This window comes from Trachurus trachurus, assembly GCF_905171665.1.
Source record: "Trachurus trachurus genome assembly, chromosome: 19".
Lineage (NCBI taxonomy): Eukaryota > Metazoa > Chordata > Actinopteri > Carangiformes > Carangidae > Trachurus > Trachurus trachurus.
Genome location: NC_139913.1, coordinates 663,573 through 683,901, shown reverse-complemented (window position 1 = coordinate 683,901; position 20,329 = coordinate 663,573). Strand labels below are relative to the sequence as shown.

Below are 20,329 nucleotides of genomic sequence, written 5' to 3'. Positions count from 1 at the left end.
AACAAATTGAATATTACAAAAGATCAATTTAAAAAAGCATTTTTAATATGGAAGTGTTGGCCTTCTGAAAAGTATGTCCGTCTATATGCTCTCAGTACTTGGTTGGGCTATTTGACTTGAACTACTGGAAGTGGACTTTTCCATGATATTCCAGTTTATTGAGATGCACCTACAGTAGGCTAGTAGTTCCTGTAACTCATTCATGGCCTTTGGTTCAAAACATCAGGAAACCTCAATGAACCCTATTTTAGTAGAACATGCACCACAGGCTTAAAGGTTATAGCTACAACTTTTTCATCAAAACGATTAATTTTTCAAAAATAATACATCCACAGGGTGCAGAATAATAGTATACATTTTTCAGATTAAAAAAAAATGGAATATAAATAAATACATTTTTGACGTGTCCAAAATATATATTTACATCTGGTTACGTTGGCAACGTCGACATGATTTGATCTCTGCGCCAACAGCATGAGGTGGAGCATGGATGTATTATATTGGGCGGAGCTCAGAGGGGGCCAGATCGTGATAGCTCTGTGGAGAACTAGCATCGTGCTAATGCTAACTAACGGTCAGCCGGTGCTGTAACGTTTCTGGTGCAGGTGTGATGCTGCGGGTTCGTCTGGTTCGTCTGCAGGTGAGTTAGTGTGAAATGATTCAGATGTGTTTCCAGTCTGCTGTCAACACCGGAGCTGCTGCTCGTTAAATACGGTTACCGTTAGCTTAGCTTTAGCTACTAGCCACTGCCTATCCAACTGTTGACGTCACACGTGGCAAATATTCAATTTCTGGGTCCAAGCGCCGGCAGTTACAAGTTGTAAACAATGGCAGAACCAGTGAATCTGTAAACTCTTTCTTCCATGACACATCTCTGAGAGTAAAAAAGGGATTTAATTAATTTAATTCAAATAGAGTAGAGAGAGTAGCTGTGCTGAACCATTTCAACTCTGGTGCCTTCAAAGAAATCAGAGCCATGCTCCCCATACAGGAGCTGCTCCGCCGTCCATATGTTTTGAGTGTTAGCATTAGCCTCTGTTAGCCAGGCTAACAGCGGCTAATGCTGCCTGTAGCCGAGCAGCTTCTCAGTGTTAACTGTATTCAATCAATTAGCAGATAAACAAACTTATTACGTAATGATATTGTCTCTGTATAAATAACAGGTTTTCATTGTTTGTCATGGGACCGTGACTATGAGGTAGGCGACTTTGTTGTGTTTGCGATGGACCCGATAACGCCAGTGGACCTGGAAATAAATTTGTGATGTCAGGACTTAACAACCAGATAGGCGTGTTACTGGCAACCAGTCCAATTGAAGGTTGGAGCGAGAGTGGGCGAATGTGAGTGCAACACCTAGTGGCCGGGAGGAATGAAACTTGTAGCTAACACCTTTAGCTTATGCTCTGAGGGAGCGAGTGGACCGAACCAAGATGGAGGCCGTGTGGTGATGCCGTGTCATTGGTCAGCAGCGTTGGGTGAGTCATCTAGTCTTCTTATAGATATCTCCATGCGCAGTGAACGCAGAGCCGACAGGTACTCGCCATTGTCTTCATCACAGTCCAGAGCTTTCTCATAGAAGTCAGCAGCCTCCTTCTTGTGGCCTTCAGCTTTGGCCACCACAGCGAGCAGAGCGTAGGCCTGTCCATCATCCTTGTCCTCAGAGAGACGTATCTCTGCGATCTTCTTCAGCATCTGAAGTAAAAACATAAAATAAAATTTTGGTCACTAACTTGACAACCTACATCTAACAACATTGGTACCTGCACCACGACTGTACAGTTCCTACTGCTGCAGTAAATTCGGGCTCGCGGAGCAAGAATATAATGTTTTCTCAGTGGAGCATGACAAATGAGAGTCAACAGTAAAACAAGCAGCAGAGTCTCTGAGACGAGTTGGGATGCAAACACAACCTTCATTATGCACGATTACATCAGCAGGTCTGTGAAAGTTGAGACTCACCTTGGCAGAATTTTTGGACTCCCATGACTTCAGTGGTATTAACAGACACTGTTGAGTGGATAAACACAAACAATGTTACATTCAGTTAAAGCAGAAGTAAGAATGGGAATGGGAATGTTTGTGTTAATGTAAGTCTTAAATAGTTGTATCTTCCAACAGCAATCACTTCTATAGAGTGTTTGGTCTGAAACACGGGTCGGTCAGTCACTCTGCTCTGAGGCGAGGAGAAAACTTTCCTTGTATCCTACAACCTTTATCCAATGAGGAGAGAGAACGGCATAAAGGGGCAGTCCTCTCTGTGTGTGCAGCCAAGGGGTGCGCGTGAATGTGGTGACGTAGGGACGAGGGCGGGGACTGCTAACTCCATCTGCTGACAGGAAGTTAGACAAAACCACCGGATCGCTTACTTCTGCTTTAAAACAGATGACAAGAAGAAATCCTGTGTATGTTGAACCTGCTTCAGCTCCCTCATTAAAGCACCTGTCAGCTCCTGGCACTTGGTGCACTTTTACTCTTAGGCTTCATCCATGCTCTGCTCCCAGGGTACAGCCTGTTCTACCAAGATCAGAGAGTTGTTGAGACAATATGTTGTGGCAACCACAGCTGTTTGTCAAGATCAACTCTCAGTTTCCATTTGGCTGCTGAGGTGAGGAGGCTCCGAGGCTGGGTACTGATCTTGGGTGAGGTAACTGCTCTCTGTGCTTGATCATACCACCAGCGGTATCCGCCTTCTGGAAGAACCTTCGAGGAGCTTCTTTGAATCTGCTCCTCTTCTAAATCTGAGGGCACAAAATGGGGATTCACCCTTCCCCCAGATGTGGAGGTTTGCAGGACTTGGTAAACCACTGTACACAGCCTGTTGCTTTATGTGAGCCACTGTTGCTCAGATCCCCATCTTGTCCATGCTTCCTGCTGTTCCAGATCCTTCATCCTGCTTGCTTTCTCTTCTTCCACATCTGACTGAACTTCCTCCTGGACAAGAGGGTGCTTCTCTTCTCCCTTAACTTTGTGAATTAAAGTCCTGGGTAAAAAACCAAGACCAGCTGGGCCTTTAGCCATATTCCCCACACTTTAGCCACTGTACTTGATGTAGGCCAAGAAGCTGTCTGAGTGAGCCATGGCCCTGTACTGTCAGAGTGCTACATGGTCCTTGAGTCGAGTGCTGAGGTTTTTCAGGTCCATATCATCCTTTCTTCAGATCCAAGGTGACACAACTCTGCAGCTGCAGAAGTGTGGATCACTGCGAGAGATCATGGACTTTAGGGCGCAAATGTGCTTGAGCATGGTAGAATTGCCTAGTGCGAGTGCACCCTTTAAAGTGCCTCTCAGCTTGGCCCCTGTCAATCCAGGGCTGGTGCCCATGTGCTGTTCTTGATGCTCCCTCTCTTTAAACTGGATTTTTAGTCACCGGTCACTCTCACATAGCTACCATCGGGTGTGTCTGAAAGTGTCCAAATGTGTAATTAGGTCCTCATGGAGAGCCATACACTACCCAGCAACCCACCAATTCAAAAAGTTCAAATTCCCTGAACCCTGTTGAGCTCATGAGCAAAGGCAACAGTCAAAAAAATTCCTTTGGTCACTTCCAGTCACATAGAGGTGACCCTCTGATTCTCAGGTTAACAATTCCAACTGCGGGCTCTTGACTTGTGTAGTCTAAATGATTTCATGTATTGTCAACACATGCGCAGACATGCACCTACCTGGGTGTAGTGATCAGATGCTTTAGCCATCTCTTTGACCACATAGAAATTAAATTCAGCATAGCGCTGATGGACAATCTGCCTATTTATTTTCTCTGGCTCTGACTCTTGAATCATCTTCAAGGCCTGCTGGAACAGCTCCTCAGCCCTGAGAGTGAAAAAGATGATGATGAGTCCAAGAAATTAAGACAGAGCCAGACACAGGGACAGACAGAAGGACAGACAGTACCTTGTGAAGTCCTTTTCCTGTCCATACATCAGGGCCAGATCAGCAATTGCGAGGACAAATGAAGGCTTTATCTTGATGGCTTCCTTAAGTTGTTGAATACACAGACACCTCCACTGCTTCACTTCTACTGTGGTGCAATAAAAGGTAGGTCAGATTAATAGAGTTTCTATGTCAGAACAAAGTACTTTTAGACCTATATGTGTGTATACCTTGGTTGTCATGGGGCTTCTTGATCTGTTCAACAGTCTTCATCTTCTTGTAGCACAGAGCGAGCTGGTGGTGGAGGAAGGCTGACTGACTCGTCCTCTCCAGTGTTTTCTTCAGCAGCTCAATGGACCGCTCAGTTTCACCCTGTCACATGGGCACAGAGGTACAGATTGTTTAAGGACGGGAAGAATATTTCAACCACCAGATCAGAGAACAAGGAGTCATTGTGGCCAGTTAAGGGCAATCAGAACCCCTCGTCAAGGTTAATGAGGTTGTTCAGCATCTGGGTGCTTCAGGAATATCGCATCTGTCCTAGGCGGCATCAGGACCAGGACTTAATGGATATTCTCTTAAGCCTGCTGCCAATATCACCAGGGTTGGAAATATGATTTATGATTATTCTGACCTACCTGATTACGTAGGTACTTGGCAATGTACCTGGTGACACGATGGTTGTCAGGGTCGGTCCTCAGCGCTTTCTCTACAAGCGTTTCAGCCTCTTGGTTTTTCTGGTAGGCCGCCATCTTCAGAGCCAGCATGGACATCAGCATAGCATCATCAGGGTTGATTTCCAGAGCTTTGCGGAGCTGCTTGGTGGCCGGGGACTCATCTGAGGATTCCTGGGATGTTTCTGGACTTAACTGTAAATGAGACTTTGGTCAGTTTATTGTTTCAAGTTCTTGGATTGAGACATTTTCAAAGAAAACTTGAGTCACTGAAACCTCAATCGACACTTAAGTGTTTGAATAATTAATCATCTGTAACCGTTAGGGATGAGTAGCCTACCGAACTCGGTACATACAGGTACCAGTTCCCAGGAACCAGGTATCGGTCTAAATGTGAAAGGTACCCATCCCTAGTAGGCTAACCACTAATGGATGCTCCCACTCAATGTCCAACTTTGGTTCAGCCAAGAGCTTCAGGTTTTAGTTTCCTTTAACAACTCACTGTTTCTGTGCGATAAAGTGCGATAGCAAGGCCAGCATTCAACTCGCTGTCATCAGGCTGCAGCTCCAATGCTTTGTGGAAACATTCGATGGCTTTGTCGTAGTAAGACCTTGAAAACTTCATGTATGTCCAGGCCTTCTCTCCATACACCTCTGGGTGGAGATCTGTGGAACCGCCAGTAGGAAACTTGGACTGTTGACAGAAGGAAGAGTGAGTGACTTGGACAGAGTTGAATCTGGAGCTGGTACGAGTTCTCATAGAGCAGCGTCTGGATGCTCACCAGGATGTCATCGACCTTCTGACAGTAGCTTTCTGACTCTTTGTAGTATCCAGTGTAGTACTTCAGCCAGGCCAAGTCTCCATACGTCACAATGAGCCGCTTCTTGCTCTCCTCGCCATAACACTCTCTGGTCTTCTGCTCTGATTTCCAAAAAAGTGACTGCGCCTCTTTTGGTTGATCCTGGAGATACCTGAGGAGAGACATTTTCCATATCACAGCATTCACTTCAGCTTAAAGTTTTACTGTAGTTTAAATAGTCTTCAGAACATACAGTAAGTGAACACATCAGAAATAAAGCCAGAATCAGGCAGGCAAGTGCTGGATATTTTAACTACTGTACCTGACGTAAGCCAAGAAGCTGTAGGAGCGAGCCACAGAACCATGCTGTCCCAGCTGAAGCTCTATGTGGTCCTTGAGTCGAATGCTGAGGCTTTCCAGATCCATATCGTCCTTCTTCAGATCCCAGGTGAAGCGACTCTGCAGCTGAAGAAGTCTGGAGTATAGCACGCTGCAACAACAAACATTATGGAGCTGTCCACCAACAAAGGCACATGACTGTCAGGTAGTTTAACCATTAGCCAGTATTAGCTTTAGCAGCTGTTTTATTGTCTATTCTTCACTCACCAACAGAAGAATAGACAGTAAACCCTAACCATCTGTTGTCAAAGTTGCCTCCAGCTTCCTGATACTCAGTCACTGAAGCCCCCATGTGTTATTACATCTGATCTTATAGACAAAACAGTGGCTGTAGCTCTTTGTGAGATAATGCTAACACTGACTGTAGCACTAGCAAAACTTATAAAGAGCTCTTTAAAGTAACATTGCAGAGTTTTTCGGCCTTAAAATAATGTTTCCAGACTTATTGCAATGGTAGAGAAATGGTTAATAGGATGAATGGTGCTGCCGCTGCAGCCTGAGCCGGGTCGCGTTGGCTGAAACTGCACAATGTAACTTCCCTGCGCGGGTCGGATCACCACCCTGCTGTGAGCTAAGGTTAGCTCACAGCATGCCGTGGCAGTGTTTCCTTTAAAATGTAAAAGCTGCACATTATTATCAGTGTTGGGCAGTAGCGACGTTACAAGAAGCGGCGTTAGTAACTTAACTACATTTCTCAGTAGCGTGGTCGTAGCGTCGCTGTTTTCTACATCAAATAGCTTTTCAGTAGTTAAGCTATTTTATTGATCAGTAGCGCGGTAGCGTCCACAGAAGCTACATTTCCCCAGGCATTTTGTAGACCTTAAATGCACCGCTTCCATGTGACGTCATATACGTATCCTTCTGCTGATGCCCGTCCACGCAGCAGGTGACAGAGGAGGACCGATAGTTAAGTTCGTGAATCAGAGCCGTAGCTGGACTATGAGCTGGACAACTTTATCGCTGCACAGCGACCGCGCGCACCGTTGGACGTTGCTGAGTGAGCCAGGGGACCGTTCCTGTAGGAACGCACCTTTTAATGAATCATTTAAAAACCAAACACCCTGAACAGCATGCTGAGTACGAGAGGAAGAGACGGCTGCAGCAGTTAAAACGAAAGCTCCTCGTCCCAGCATGTCGCCCACTCCGTCCGTGGTCGACAGCTTTTAAAACGGTGTTTCCCAACCTTGGGGTCGGGACCCCACGTGGGGTCGCCTGAAATTCAAATGAGGTCGCCTGAAATGTCTAGCAGCCTAATTGATGAATTTTTAAAAAAATCTGACCAAGAAAGGTTAGGAACCACTGTTTTAAAAGACACTTGGGTTTTTTTGGAATGTACTTGCATGGATCTTTCAGCACTCACAATGGGCCGATATAAATGAAAAACTTTATTAGGGCCACGGGCAATCGCACCGGGCACTGAATTTATTTTTTTTGGTACTAAAGTAGTAGTTGCTTGTTCAGCCCAGTAGATGGCGTTGTTGGAGGCATCAGAGGAAGAGATCAGGAAAGCCCCATCATTGTTTAAATCAAACATAATGCACATGTTTTATAAAGTGTAGAATGTGCCACAGTGCGACCGACACCGACTGATACTCGTCCGTAGCAAAGCAAACCCCAGTGCAGTGTGCTGGATGAGCTCGGCTTTCTACGCCGTGAAGGACCAGGAGAGACCGGGGCTGCACCTGGTGCAACCCCACTGAGGCATCACCTCAGGCGGCTTGTCAGATCACCTAAACGGGGCAAGCCAGGCTGCGTCTGTGCCGAGCTACATGCTAATCCACACACGCTAACAGCGCCTGCACTCATGCCACCAAGCGTCCGCTCCCTCGTCAACAACACGGATTACTGCAGACTGTTCACAGCTTCTCAGCGTAGCGGAGGAGCCGCTGTGTTCACGTTGTCACGGAAACCAGGTAGAACCGGAGCACCGCGAGCGCTGCAGCCCAGCTGGAGGAGCTAATGCTACATGAGCTGACCATAGACTGTAGAGCCGACAGGCTCCGCTAGCCGCTAAGCTAACGGGAGCTGGTGTTGTTGTGGTGCGAGATGCCGCGGTAGGTTCCACTCACTGCTCAGCACACGGGGAAATCCACAGCTGTTTGTTGTGTTTGTGTGACGGACGAGTGTCTCTCACTGCCAGTGTCTGTGTGTGACTACAGTCTGTGTGACTGCAGCCTTTATTGCCAGACAGGACGTGGAAGCGCAGGAGTGTAAATATACAGCAGGTTATGTCAGTCTCAGATAATAAGGTTATTTCATTTTCAATTTAACATTTTTATTTAAATGTAAAACTACATATTTTATTTTATTTTTACTTGTAGGAGTGCAGCAATCTACATGTTTGTATTTAATTAATTTGAACTAGTATCAAATACAAACAATTTGTCAGATGCATATATTTGCCCATTTTGCATCAATACAAAAGATTGAAGTGAGGTAAACAGACTGAGAAGTTTGTCTTATTAGAAAACACAGATGTTAACAAAGTTTTCATTTGGTGATGAATTACTACTATCATTTAATGTAAATATAGGCCTACAACTCGGATTTTAAGATGCATAATACATTCTTAGTTTTTCAGCGAACTATGTAATATCGCAATATATCGCACAATTTGGATATCGCAATATATCGCAATATATCGTATCGTGACCCAAGTATCGTGATACGTATCGTATCGTGAGGTCCTTGCCAATACACACCCCTAGTGTGTATTGGACGGAATGTTCGCGTCAGAGTGCGTGACATCATCGGTTAGAGTGGGAGAGATGCCAGAAAAACTCCAGATTTTTTCTCTTTCCAAACTCGGCCCAGCCACAATTTACACTCTACACACATAATTTTTTCTGAATTTGTAAGACAAACTTGTCCTGTCACTCATAATCTGCTCAAAATATCAGAGAGACTTACAGAATTTAAACTCTGAGCCTCTAAGTGCGGCCACGTCTGTCTCTGCTCCTCATTGACTCCAATACAAATATTTTCTGAGAGAAGCAGAACGGCCTGATGTTTTAAAACTGCCAGCGTCGCCAAAATATTTACTGTAGAAACACCAAATCGTACCAACATTTTCAGTAAGTCCTTAGATCAACGTTGATCTGTGTTTTGTTCTGATAGGAGTTACCGTTTTCTCACCCTAAGCCTAATTGTGAGACCGGTGCAGAGGCAGAAAATGGCTCTTTTTCTCCACGTTTCTGTCTGTCTCAGCCTGCGGGGGCCCCTATCGTCGTGGTAACCTCTTTGATCCTCAGGCCAGAGCTCGTTAACTTCATAAACAATCCACCTGGCGCTCGTTTAAATGTTTATAAACACCGACACAGCTAAATCAGACTGACACAGGATGCAGCTACTAACTAACTATGTGTCAAGTCAGTCACACACACACACACAGACTCTAGAGCCAGCTTCATGTGATTACAGTCACACACACACACACACACACACACAGTTAACCTAATGTGATTACAGCTCCTCCATATCAGTGCTTATAGACCCTTTCAGAGAGTATAAACAAAGACAGGTGTTACCAAGGATACTAATTAAGGCTCCATTCTATTTAGTGTACCAGAGCGTTTTCTAATGAGCCACACCTGTCTTTGTTTATACTCTCTGAAAGGGTCTATAGAAAGATGATCACGTGTCTGTCTGATCAGCACTGTCTTGACCTTAAAGGTGTACAGAAAAGAAAATTGAATTTGAGCCCACTTTGGGTCATAAAATTAATGTGATAACTCATCTTTCAGACGTTGTAGGCCAAACTTTGTGCAAAATTCTATTTTTGAGTAAATCCGGGATGAAAGTGTGTATTTTTTTTCCGCATTGGATAATGCAGGTGCACGGATTATACGTCAGCCTGTACACGATTCACCAGCCACTGATATTGGATCCGTCATCCGTCATTCAAACGTCTGAGACACGCACACACACACGGAGCTCGGGCTCGCCCCAAGCTTTGAATATCCCGCCCGCTCGATAACGACCAATCAAATTCGTTTTCCTCACTCGGGTAAACTCGTGTTGCAGCTCGTGACAACTCGGCGCGACAAACAGGACAAACGGCCATTTCTGTACACCTTTAAGATCGTGGGTTTGATTCCCATGTTGACAGAGATGGCACAACCCGCAGTAGCTCCCGTGGCCCATTCAAAATTTCCCGAGAGGAAATTTTCTAGTTTAACTTCTTGTGCTTTTTTGATGAGCAACGGCAACTGGAATATTCAAAAACTGTCAGAATAGTCAATAAACATTTACTTTCTTTGAAAATTAAGTCTAAAAAAATATTTTATTTATCCAATAGGCCCTATTAAAAAAAAAAAAAACAACTTTAAAACCACTTTCGGTATTCGTTATTATTCGGTTATTCGGCCAAGCGTTTTGATTTTATTCGGTATTCGGCTTCCGCCAAAAACATGTATATATATATATATATATATATATATATATATATATATATATATATATATATATATATATATATATATATATATATATATATATATAGCTTTGATGTAGCTAAGCTACTTTTGTCATTTTATTGTTTAGTTTAGTTTAGTCTAGTATGTTTATTTCGGTCTCATAAAAACAAATACAATAGACAAATATAAAGGTATAAATACAAAACAAAACAAATCAGAACAAAAACACAACAAGCAAAACAATTTACTTTGACCGAAAAGGTGTAGGCTGAAGCATTGTAGCGTAGCTTGCTACATTTCTCTGGTGGGTAGCTTCAGTGTAGTGAAGCTTTATTTCATGTAGAGTAACTTGTAGCTTAGCTCACTACATTTTCCAAGTAGCTTGCCCAACACTGATTATTATTGTCATTTGTCAGATACGTATGTTATTGTGTAGTGAGTGAGTTTTGCCTTTGAAGAGCAGACGACTCATGAAACTGTGTGTAATAGGTTCTCAGTTTTACATCTAAGTTCCATTCATTAACACAGACAGCAAATCTTTTCTTTATTAGTAACTATCAGTGAGTGATCATGGCAAACGAAATAAGTGGATCTGCACTAATGAACAAACCTGGACAAACCCTGTAGACCAGATCTGCTGAGACCTGTAGACTGATGAGGACGAAGGAGAGTTTGGTTTATGAGTCACTGAAGAGACGCTCAGGGACCGTCAGACAGACTAATAACCCACTAACACTATACACTGCTGTGCTTTTATCTGTTAGTTTCAGTGAAGTAAACTCACCTCATGATGAAATGTTCAGTTCAGACTCAGCTGCAAAACAGAAAACACCCAAAACCAGGTCTGAAGCTGATGATGATGATAAGCAGGAGGAGAGTTATGGACCTGGCTGCTTCATCAGCGGCACAGAAACTTGAGACCTGAGATCAAAAAAACGAAACTGAAACCACGTGGTGATGCCTTCACTGTCCTCTCTGAAATCATGTAAAGGGGAGAGTTGGAATAGTTGATGTTAATTTACCAGAGAGAGAACCCTGTTTGTTTTGTTCAGAGTGAATGCTGTCTCATGTTGTCCTGAGGAAACCTTTTATCTCTGACTGTCACCACCCTTCACATGTCACTGTGCCTAAAATAATAATATGTTTATTACTAAGTTCATTGTAAAAGTTTAAGTGTGGTAAAAAAAAAAAAAAAAAAATAGACACCCCTACACGTATTTTTTCTTTTGTTGTTTCTTAAAGTGTGATTTAGGAGCTGATTTCATTGTCCTCTCCTTGTTGTAGTGTTAGTGCGATACTCCAACATGCCAGTAGGGGGCGCCCTGCACCTGTGAAGAACCTAAAAACACATAAAGGCAAACACTGCAGAATAAATCCTGCAGTAGAGCTGAAGTTTTCTGCAGACATACAGGTGGGTTCATATTCCTCTGAAGTGCATGCATTATCCCAAAACAAGGGACAAGAGTGTGGAAATGTAATTTAGAGCTGAGTAGTTTGGTAGTAATGTGTGAAATTAAGATGTTCTACTGTTGGCTGCAATGCTAGGTTGCTGGATCTGTTGCTAACTGCTAAAGTAAAATGTGGTACAATGGAAATGCTAATGAGACACGTAAGGGGTTTGTTTGTTTTCTTATGTTAATGAAACTGAAAAGATATATAAGGGTTAATACGGAGATTTCACATCACATTGAACTGCTTTCCTTTATGTTACATGTGTGATTATTACTTTAACTGTAGACTTAGCTGGAGTTATACCTCTGACAGTCACATTTAGGCTCATTGTTGAATGTTTTAAATATATTTGTGTGTTATGGCAGAGTAAATTCTGCTGTAGAGCTGAACTGATGCTAAAGTTTTCTGCCTCTTTGCTCAAACATAGAGCAGCAGCAAGGTTTATGATCCCATCTCTCCCTGACACCGCTAGGCCAAGGGGGCAATAGAAGCAGAGTCACTGTCACATGACCATGACATCATTAATGACTGACTTCCTGTAAAGGTGTCCAGTGGAGATGTTTGACCTTCAACTCCCCGGCTGCTTCGTCCAAACCAATCAGAGCCAGCTCCCCTCGTGTCAGTGGCAGAGGCCGTGGTTTCACCTTTACGTGACAACACAGTAACAGCAGCTTGAACATTTGATCCTGAACCACAGAAATTCATCACAACTCGACCCAACAAGTGGAGAATAAAGACACAACATGGAGGCAGTGTCATGGCTACAGCAACGTTTATCTGAGGTCATGTGATAGTGGGAGACAGTTGGGATGTTTTAAATGTGCATGTGATGTTTCCTACAACATGTGAGCATCAAAACAACAGGTTTAACTTAAATCAAATAAATATCACAGAGCAAATATAGGCTACATACATCTTAGAGGGACAACGAGGAGTTTCTATTCGGTTAGAAAAAAGTCTCATATTAATGTGGATGAATCTACGTTACCACTTGTTAATGGCCCATTTTCGATAACTATATCGTTTTGTCGCTATGGTTATTTTGTTATTATTAGTGGTGGTGGAAATGCTGGGCGAGCCGACCAGCGTTTCTTTACTTTCGGTTTCGTGGCGAGTCATGAGAATAACGCCGCCGAATCTCCGTTTATGGTGGGAACTACGACGGTATGTGATCGTCTTCCAACCTCTGACTTTAATTCTTGATGAATGAAAACATGAGTCTGTCTTGAGCCGGTCAAAGAATTTCACGGTGCGGAGGCTCATAAATATAGTGTGAAAACACTTCGCTTTTACAAAACTCCTCGTTGTCCCTTAAATATTCATACACCTAATCAATATACATACATCTGCTAATTATACATATATCTCCTTATATATTGAAGCATCTCCTGGGTAAGTGAAGGAGACCAGGTAGCGGTGCTGGTCCAGTGATGTTCCTGATCCCTGTGCAGCAGAACAGCAGTGATTCCAGTGACCTCAGGTGTTCTCAGGTCACTGCAGCTCCATGCGCAGTGAACACAGAGCCGACAGGTACTCGTCATTGTCTCCGTCACAGCCCAGAGCTTTCTCATACAAGTCAGCAGCTGCCTTTTTGTGGCCTTCAGCTTTGGCCACCACAGCGAGCAGAGCGTAGGCCTGTCCATCGGTCTTGTCCACAGAGAGACGTCTGTCTGCGATCTGCTTCAGCTTCTGGAGTAAAAACACATGGACACTGGTTTATTTTCAGCTGGTGACATGATGTCCACACCACCAGGTGTTAGAGACTGTCCAGTCGCCACATTTTTGTTTTGTAAAAAGGTAAAAGCCTCTGTGTCAGCTGGACACACTTCCTGACAGACCTTTACAGCTGTGTGTCGTTCACTTTCTGGGGAACCTGATTCTCACCTTAGCACAACATCTGAACTCCCATGTCTTGGATGTTATCAGCAGACCCTGTTGTGTGGAGGAAACAGAACACAGACCAATGTTAGGTTCAGTGAAACCAGGCAACAAAAAGTTATCCTGCATATGTTGAACTAGTCCAGACCTCTGACCTTCACACCAGGCACCTGAGTCAGCCTCAACCAAGGGTCTGATTATTTTGTAGAATAATGATAAGTTTGATCTGTGTAGGTAAGTGTGTAGTCAAAATTATTTTATGTATTACCCGCAAACATATAGATATACACCTACCTGGGTGTAATGATCAATCGCCACTGCCTGCTGTTTGGTGTGATAGTTATGAAAGTCAGCATAGCGGTGATGGACAACTTGCCAAACGCTCTTCTCTGACTCTGACTTAATCATCTTCAAGGCCTGCTGGAACAGCTCCTCAGCCCTGAAAGAGATGATGATGAGTCCAAGAAAAGAAAGACAGAACCAGACAGAAGGACAGACAGTACCTGCTAAGGTCCCTTTCCTCTCCATACATCAGGGCCAGATCAGCAATTGCGAGGATAAATGAAGACTTTATCTTGACGGCTTCCTCAAGGTGTTGAATAGAGAGACGTCTCCACTGCTTAACTTCTAGTGTGGTGCAATAAAAGGAAGATTAATGGATAGGTGACAGAGCAAAGTACTTTTAGACATGTAGACATGCACACATTTTAAAGAAATATTTCATTCCACAGGCCATACAAGCTCTGAATATGCACCCGGAGATGGTGCTTTTCCACTAGCGCGGCACGGCACGGCTCGGCCTGCTTTTTTGCTTTTCCACTAGCCCCTGGTACCAGGTACTATTTTAGTACCGCCTCAGCCCTGGTTCCAAGCGAGCCTAAGCGATACTAAAACGTGACGTCAGCCGACTGCCTTCCACTGATTGGGCAGAGTGTCATCGTGAGCGCGACGTCCGACATGAGAATCAAACCCTATCTATCTATCTATCTATCTATCTATCTATCTATCTATCTATCTATCTATCTATCTATCTATCTATCTATCTATCTATCTGTCTATCTGTCTGTCTGTCTGTCTGTCTGTCTGTCTATGTGTGTGTATACTTTGGTTGTCGTGGGGCTTCTTGGTCTGTTCAGCAATCTTCTTGTTCTTGTAGCACAGAGCGAGCTGGTGGTGGAGGAAGGATGACCGACTGGTCCTCTCCAGTGTTTTCTTCAGCAGCTCAATGGACTGCTCAGTTTCACCCTGCCACATAGACACAGAGGTACAGATTGTTTAAGGACAGAAAGAATGTTTTAACCACCAGATCAGAGAACAAGGAGTCATTGTGGCCAGTTAAGGGAAATCAGAACCCCTCGTCAAGGTTAATGAGGTTGTTCATCATCTGGATGCTTCAGGAATATCGCATCTGTAAATATATATATGATTATTCTGACCTACCTGATTACGTAGGTACTTGGCAATGTACCGGGTGACATGAGGGTTGTCAGGTTCGGTCCTCAGTGCTTTCTCTACAAGATTTTCAGCCTCTTGTTTTTTCTGGTAGGCCGTCATCTTCAGAGCCAGCATGGCCATCAGGACCCCATCATCAGGGTTGATTTCCAGAGCTTTGCGGAGCTGCTTGGTGGCTGGGGACTCATCTGAGGATTCCTGTGATGTTTCTGGACCTGGCTGTAAATGACATTATGGTCAGTTTATTGTTTCAAGTTTTAGTTTATTGTATGGTTGCACTGAAATGAAAATGAGGAAACCAAGGTCAAACATCGAAAGAAAGTATTATGCCATTTTTGCATTTATGGCTTTGACTGTACTTACCTCACTAAAATCATCAATCAAAGCATTGCAGCACTGACATTCCAACAATGCAAGTAAAATGTTTTACTTGACCCCACTCATGAATAACCTACAGGCCTATAACTGACTAGCCTATTACTGGCTGCTGAAAGATCATACACATGTTTTCACTCTAGTCTAAAGCACCACTGACAGACCGTCATGTTTCCAAAAGACATGCGGTATGTCATGTTTACATGAGTCCCAATATGAAACTCTGAGGAGTAAAACTCAACTTTAACAACAGAGACATGCGTACACAGTACAGTTCGAGGGTCATTTGTAGCGCTGATCATTTCGTTTATAACTGGACCACAATAGAGATCGACTGTAGCAGCGCTAACGGAGCTAACTGGTAAACAGATACATGTGTGTAATAGACGTGGTATCAGATTGATGCCTGGACTCCAGTACTCGCCGGTACCGATGTCAGCATTTTCGGCGGTACCGGAGGCATTTCAGATGTTGGCGACATGTTGGCTCAATCCAGACAAGCGCGTGCTGGCCGCGGTTTTTGCTTGTGTCATCACAACATCCCGTTTCGGCCATGTTGTTTCAGTGTCAAAAGTCTTTCGGCCGAAAACCGAAAATGCCTTCTTTGCCCATTTTTGGACGGAAATTTTCAGTGGCCAAATCTTCGGTGCATCTCTGGTTTATTTTTTCAAGTTCTTGGACTGAGACATTTTCAAAGAAAAATGTTGTCAAAGTCAAACTTTAATTGACACGTGTTTGAATAATTTATCATCTGTAACCATTAATGGGAAGGAGTAACAAATTTGGTAGATTCCTGTAAAATGTATGTGAAAGGTACCCATCCCTAGTAACCACTAATGGATGCTCCCACTCAATGTGCAACTTTGGTTCAGCCAAGAACTTAGGGTTTTAGTTTCCTTTAGCAACTTACTGCTTCTGTGCGATAAAGTGCGATAGCAAGGCCGGCATTCAACTCGCTGTCATCAGGCTGCAGCTCCAATGCTTTGTGGAAACAGTCGATGGCTTTGTCGTAGTAAGACCTTGAAAACCTAATGTATGTCCAGGCCTTCTCTCCGTACACCTCTGGGTGGAGATCTGTGGAACCGTCAGTAGGAAACTTGGACTGTTGACAGAAGGAAGAGTGAGTGACTTGGACAGAGTTGAATCTGGAGCTGATACGAGTTCTCATAGAGCAGCGTCTGGATGCTCACCAGGATGTCATCGACCTTCTGACAGTAGCTTTCTGACTCTTTGTAGTGTCCATTGTGGTACTTCAGCCAGGCCAGGTCTCCATACGTCACAATGAGCCGCTTCTTGCTCTCCTCGCCATAACACTCTCTGGTCTTCTCCTCTGATTGGGTAAGAAGTGACTCCGCCTCCTCTGGTTGATCCTGGAGAAACCTGAGGAGAGACATTTTCCATATGATGGTGTTTACAAGTTTTACTTTAGTTTAAATAGTCTTGAGAATCTACAGTAAGTGAACACATCAGAAATAAAGATATTTTAGCTACTGTACCTGACGTAAGCCAAGAAGCTGTAGGAGCGAGCCACAGAACCATGGTGTCCCAGCTGAAGCTTGATGTGGTCCCGGAGTCGAATGCTGAGGTTTTCCAGATCCAGGTCATCCTTCTTCAAATCCCAGGTGAAGCGACTTTGCAGCTGGAGAAGTCTGAAGTGTAGAGTGCTGCAGGAATCACTGGAAGGGACAAACATCATGGAGTTGTCAAGCCATGGGCATATGGTACAGGGGGCAGTGGTTTGCACTGTTACCACCCAGGAGGTAGCTTCTGGGTTTTTATTGATCTCTGCCTCCCTCCCACAGTCCAAACACATGCACACCATAGGTTAACTGGAAACTCTAACTTGCCCCTAAATGTGAGGGCCTTTGTCTTTATGTGTTGGCCCTACAATGGACAGGTGACCTGTCAAGCTGAACCCCGCTCTTGCCTTATGTCAGTTGGGATTTTCTCCAGCCTGTCTGAATTTGGGTGCACTTCCAGATACTCGTCTCGTCTCGAGTCTCGTCTCTTCTGACTCCCATCTCCAGTGTTCAGCCAATGGCATGTCCAGTTCCTGTCTCCAGTGTTGAGTCCAATCCCTTGCTCCTTCCACCTTCGGGGTCTTGGCTGGGGTCTAGGCTTCCTAAATGGACCTCATGTCTGTCTGACCGGCCGTCCTCCAGCATCTCCTATCTCCTCCAGTATCTTCATGGTCAGCTTCCCCGCTGGCCTTCAGAGTCTTGGTCTTCTTGTTCTATGTGGTCCCCCCTTTTTGCTGTCAGTTCTCTAGTCTCCTAGCTATTATTGTTTTTCTTGATGTCTTGCCCTTGTGTCACTCGTCCAGACCTTCACAACCCACCCCGGTTAGTGTTGGTCTTCTTGTAGGATGTCTGGTATCCAACCCTTAAAGGGGGGTGTTATGGTTTGTCTCTTGGACCCTGTTTAAGTCCTCTTATTTTGAAGATCCCTGTGTCTTGCCTCCCTGTGCTCTTCTTCCTGTCATCACCTCATGTGTTTGATTGCCCCTCCTGTGTTTCATTTCACCCTTGTGTATTTTACCTCAGTGTTTTCTCATTGCTCTTTGTTGGATCATCTGCGTTAGAAGGTGTTGCCTTTGTGTTCCTGCCTGTGTCTTAGCTGTTAGTTAATAATTCAGCGTCTTTGTCTGCATTTGGGTCCAGTTCCAGAATCGTAACATAATCTCACTGAGGCAAGAGACCTCAAGAGAGAGACCTGTTTCAACAGACACACAATTGTTTGCAGACAAACACATTTATTAGTCCAGAACAAACAACATTCAAGCTGAAGTACTGAGTTGGAACAGATCAATATACTTCAAACCAGAAACAGGAACAAATTTCCAAAGATGGTTTTTCCACTGTTCTTAAGATAAATTGAAAATCCCTCATTGGGATCAAGCTGGAAGACTCCAGACGATGCTGTAGCAGATGGAATGGGCGGAGCAGGAAAAGGCTTTTTTGCCAAGTGCTGAGGAAACGATACTGATGGTGTTAAAGGTCTGGGAGTGTAGACTGTAACTATACTATGTTGGCAGTACTCCAAGGACAGATCTACAGATGAAGTGACATCACTGCAAAACAACAACTAGTTTCAGAGAGAACAAAGTGCACGTTTACAGACTGTTATAAATCTTAGTGCTCTATGATAAATCATGTCCAACATCTTTAAAACTGGCAGAGAATTTGTGTAAATGACGTCACCGGGATCAAGAAGAGGAAGGATCAAAGTGACACTGAAGAGAAAGGTTCTCATCAACTGAGATGCCTTGGGATCTGGAGAGGGTGTGGTGGGATAAACAGAAAACTGCTGACAACTTGTTTCTATTTGACAACACTCCCTTTGTTTTGTTGCCATTTAGCTCCAATTAATCCTGTACTGGATTAAAACTCTGATCATCTCCAGAGAACTTTTTGAACCTTTTTTTTAATTCTTCACCTTTATAAAAGTTCAGTGTTGGAGAAGACTGAACAAACTAATCTGAAGAGACATTCAGGGACCATCAGATTCGACTAATAATCAGACTAATAACCCACTAACACTATACACTGCTGTGCTTTTATGTGTTAGTTTGAGTGAAGTAAACTCACCTCATGATGAAACAGTCAGTTCAGATTCAGCTGCAAAACAGAAAACACCCAAACCAGGTCTGAAGCTGATGATGAGCAGGAGAGTTATGGACCCGGCTGCTTCATCAGCTGAGAGATGTCACAGAAACTGAGACCTGAGATCGGACAAAGAAACGAAACTGAAACTGTGTGGTGATGCATTCACTGTCCTCTCTGAAATCATATTAGGAGAGTTGAAATAGTTGATGTTAATTTACCAGAGAGAGAACCCTGTTTGTTTTGTTCAGAGTGAATGCTGTCTCATGTTGTCCTGAGGAAACCTTTTATCTCTGACTGTCACCACCCTCCACATGTCACTGTGCCTAAAATAATAATACGTTTATTACTAAGTTCATTGTAAAAGTTTAAGTGTGGTAAAAAATAAATAAATAAAAAAAACAGACACCCCTACATGTATTTTTTGTTTTGTTGTTTCTTAAAGTGTGATTAAGGAGCTGATTTCATTGTCCTCTCTTTGTACTCCAACATACCAGTAGGGGGCGCCCTGCACCTGTGAGAAACCTAAAACCCCATAGAGGCAGACACTGCAGAATAAATCCTGTAGTAGAGCTGAAGTTTTCTGCAGACATACAGGTGTGTTTATATTCCTCTCAAGTGCATGCATTATCCCAAAACAAGGGACAAGAGTGTGGAAATGTAATTTAGAGCTGAGTAGTTTGGTAGTAATGTGTGAAATTAAGATGTTCTGCTGTTGGCTGAAATGCTAGGTTGCTGGATCTGTTGCTAACTGCTAAAGTAAAATGTGGTACAATGGAAATGCTAATGAGACACGTAAGGGGTTTGTTTGTTTTCTTATGTTAATGAAACTGAAAAGATATATAAGGGTTAATACATAGATTTCACATCACGTTGAACTGCTTTCCTTTATGTTACATTCGTGATTATTACTTTAACTGTAGACTTAGCTGGAGTTATACCTCTGACAGTCACATTTGTGCTCATTGTTGAATGTTTTAAATATATTTGAGTGTGCCTTGTTATGGCAGAGTAAATCCTGCTGTAGAGCTGAACTGATGCTAAAGTTTTCTGCCTCTTTGCTCATACATACAGTGGCAGCAGAGTTTATGACTTTTTCTATCACTGTCTCATGACCATGACATCATTAATGACTGACTTCCTGTCCAGGTGTCCAGTGGAGATGTTTGACCTTCAACTCCCCGGCTGCTTCGTCCAAACCAATCAGAGCCAGCTCCCCTCGTGTCAGTGGCAGAGGCCGTGGTTTCACCTTTACGTGACTCCAGGTAAACAACAACAGTAACAGCAGCTTGAACATTTGATCCTGAACCACAGAAATTCATCACAACTCAACCCAACAAGTGGAGAATAAAGACACAACATGGAGGCAGTGTCATGGCTACAGCAACGTTTATCTGAGGTCATGTGATAGT

General features: G+C 43.7%; 2 protein-coding genes across 2 annotated transcripts; both read right to left on the bottom strand.

Annotated features, from left to right (window-relative positions):
* Nucleotides 1-1,304: 1,304 nt before the first annotated feature.
* Nucleotides 1,305-11,049, bottom strand: LOC311003110 (interferon-induced protein with tetratricopeptide repeats 5-like). The gene is made up of 10 exons (XM_083994795.1): nucleotides 10,943-11,049; nucleotides 5,667-5,834; nucleotides 5,327-5,516; nucleotides 5,047-5,238; nucleotides 4,509-4,739; nucleotides 4,101-4,242; nucleotides 3,892-4,018; nucleotides 3,663-3,810; nucleotides 1,960-2,007; nucleotides 1,305-1,692 (listed from the first exon to the last, which is right to left on the bottom strand). Exons 1-10 carry the CDS (start codon nucleotides 10,945-10,947, stop codon nucleotides 1,456-1,458), a joined length of 1,488 nt encoding a protein of 495 aa, XP_083850921.1. The 5' UTR covers nucleotides 10,948-11,049; the 3' UTR covers nucleotides 1,305-1,455.
* Nucleotides 11,050-12,986: 1,937 nt separating this feature from the next.
* Nucleotides 12,987-18,971, bottom strand: LOC311003108 (interferon-induced protein with tetratricopeptide repeats 5-like). Its single transcript, XM_083994793.1, has 10 exons — nucleotides 18,903-18,971; nucleotides 16,812-16,991; nucleotides 16,506-16,695; nucleotides 16,226-16,417; nucleotides 14,929-15,159; nucleotides 14,592-14,733; nucleotides 13,992-14,115; nucleotides 13,783-13,927; nucleotides 13,495-13,542; nucleotides 12,987-13,299 (listed from the first exon to the last, which is right to left on the bottom strand). Exons 1-10 carry the CDS (start codon nucleotides 18,905-18,907, stop codon nucleotides 13,102-13,104), a joined length of 1,455 nt encoding a protein of 484 aa, XP_083850919.1. The 5' UTR covers nucleotides 18,908-18,971; the 3' UTR covers nucleotides 12,987-13,101.
* Between the last annotated feature and the right edge of the window lie 1,358 nt (nucleotides 18,972-20,329).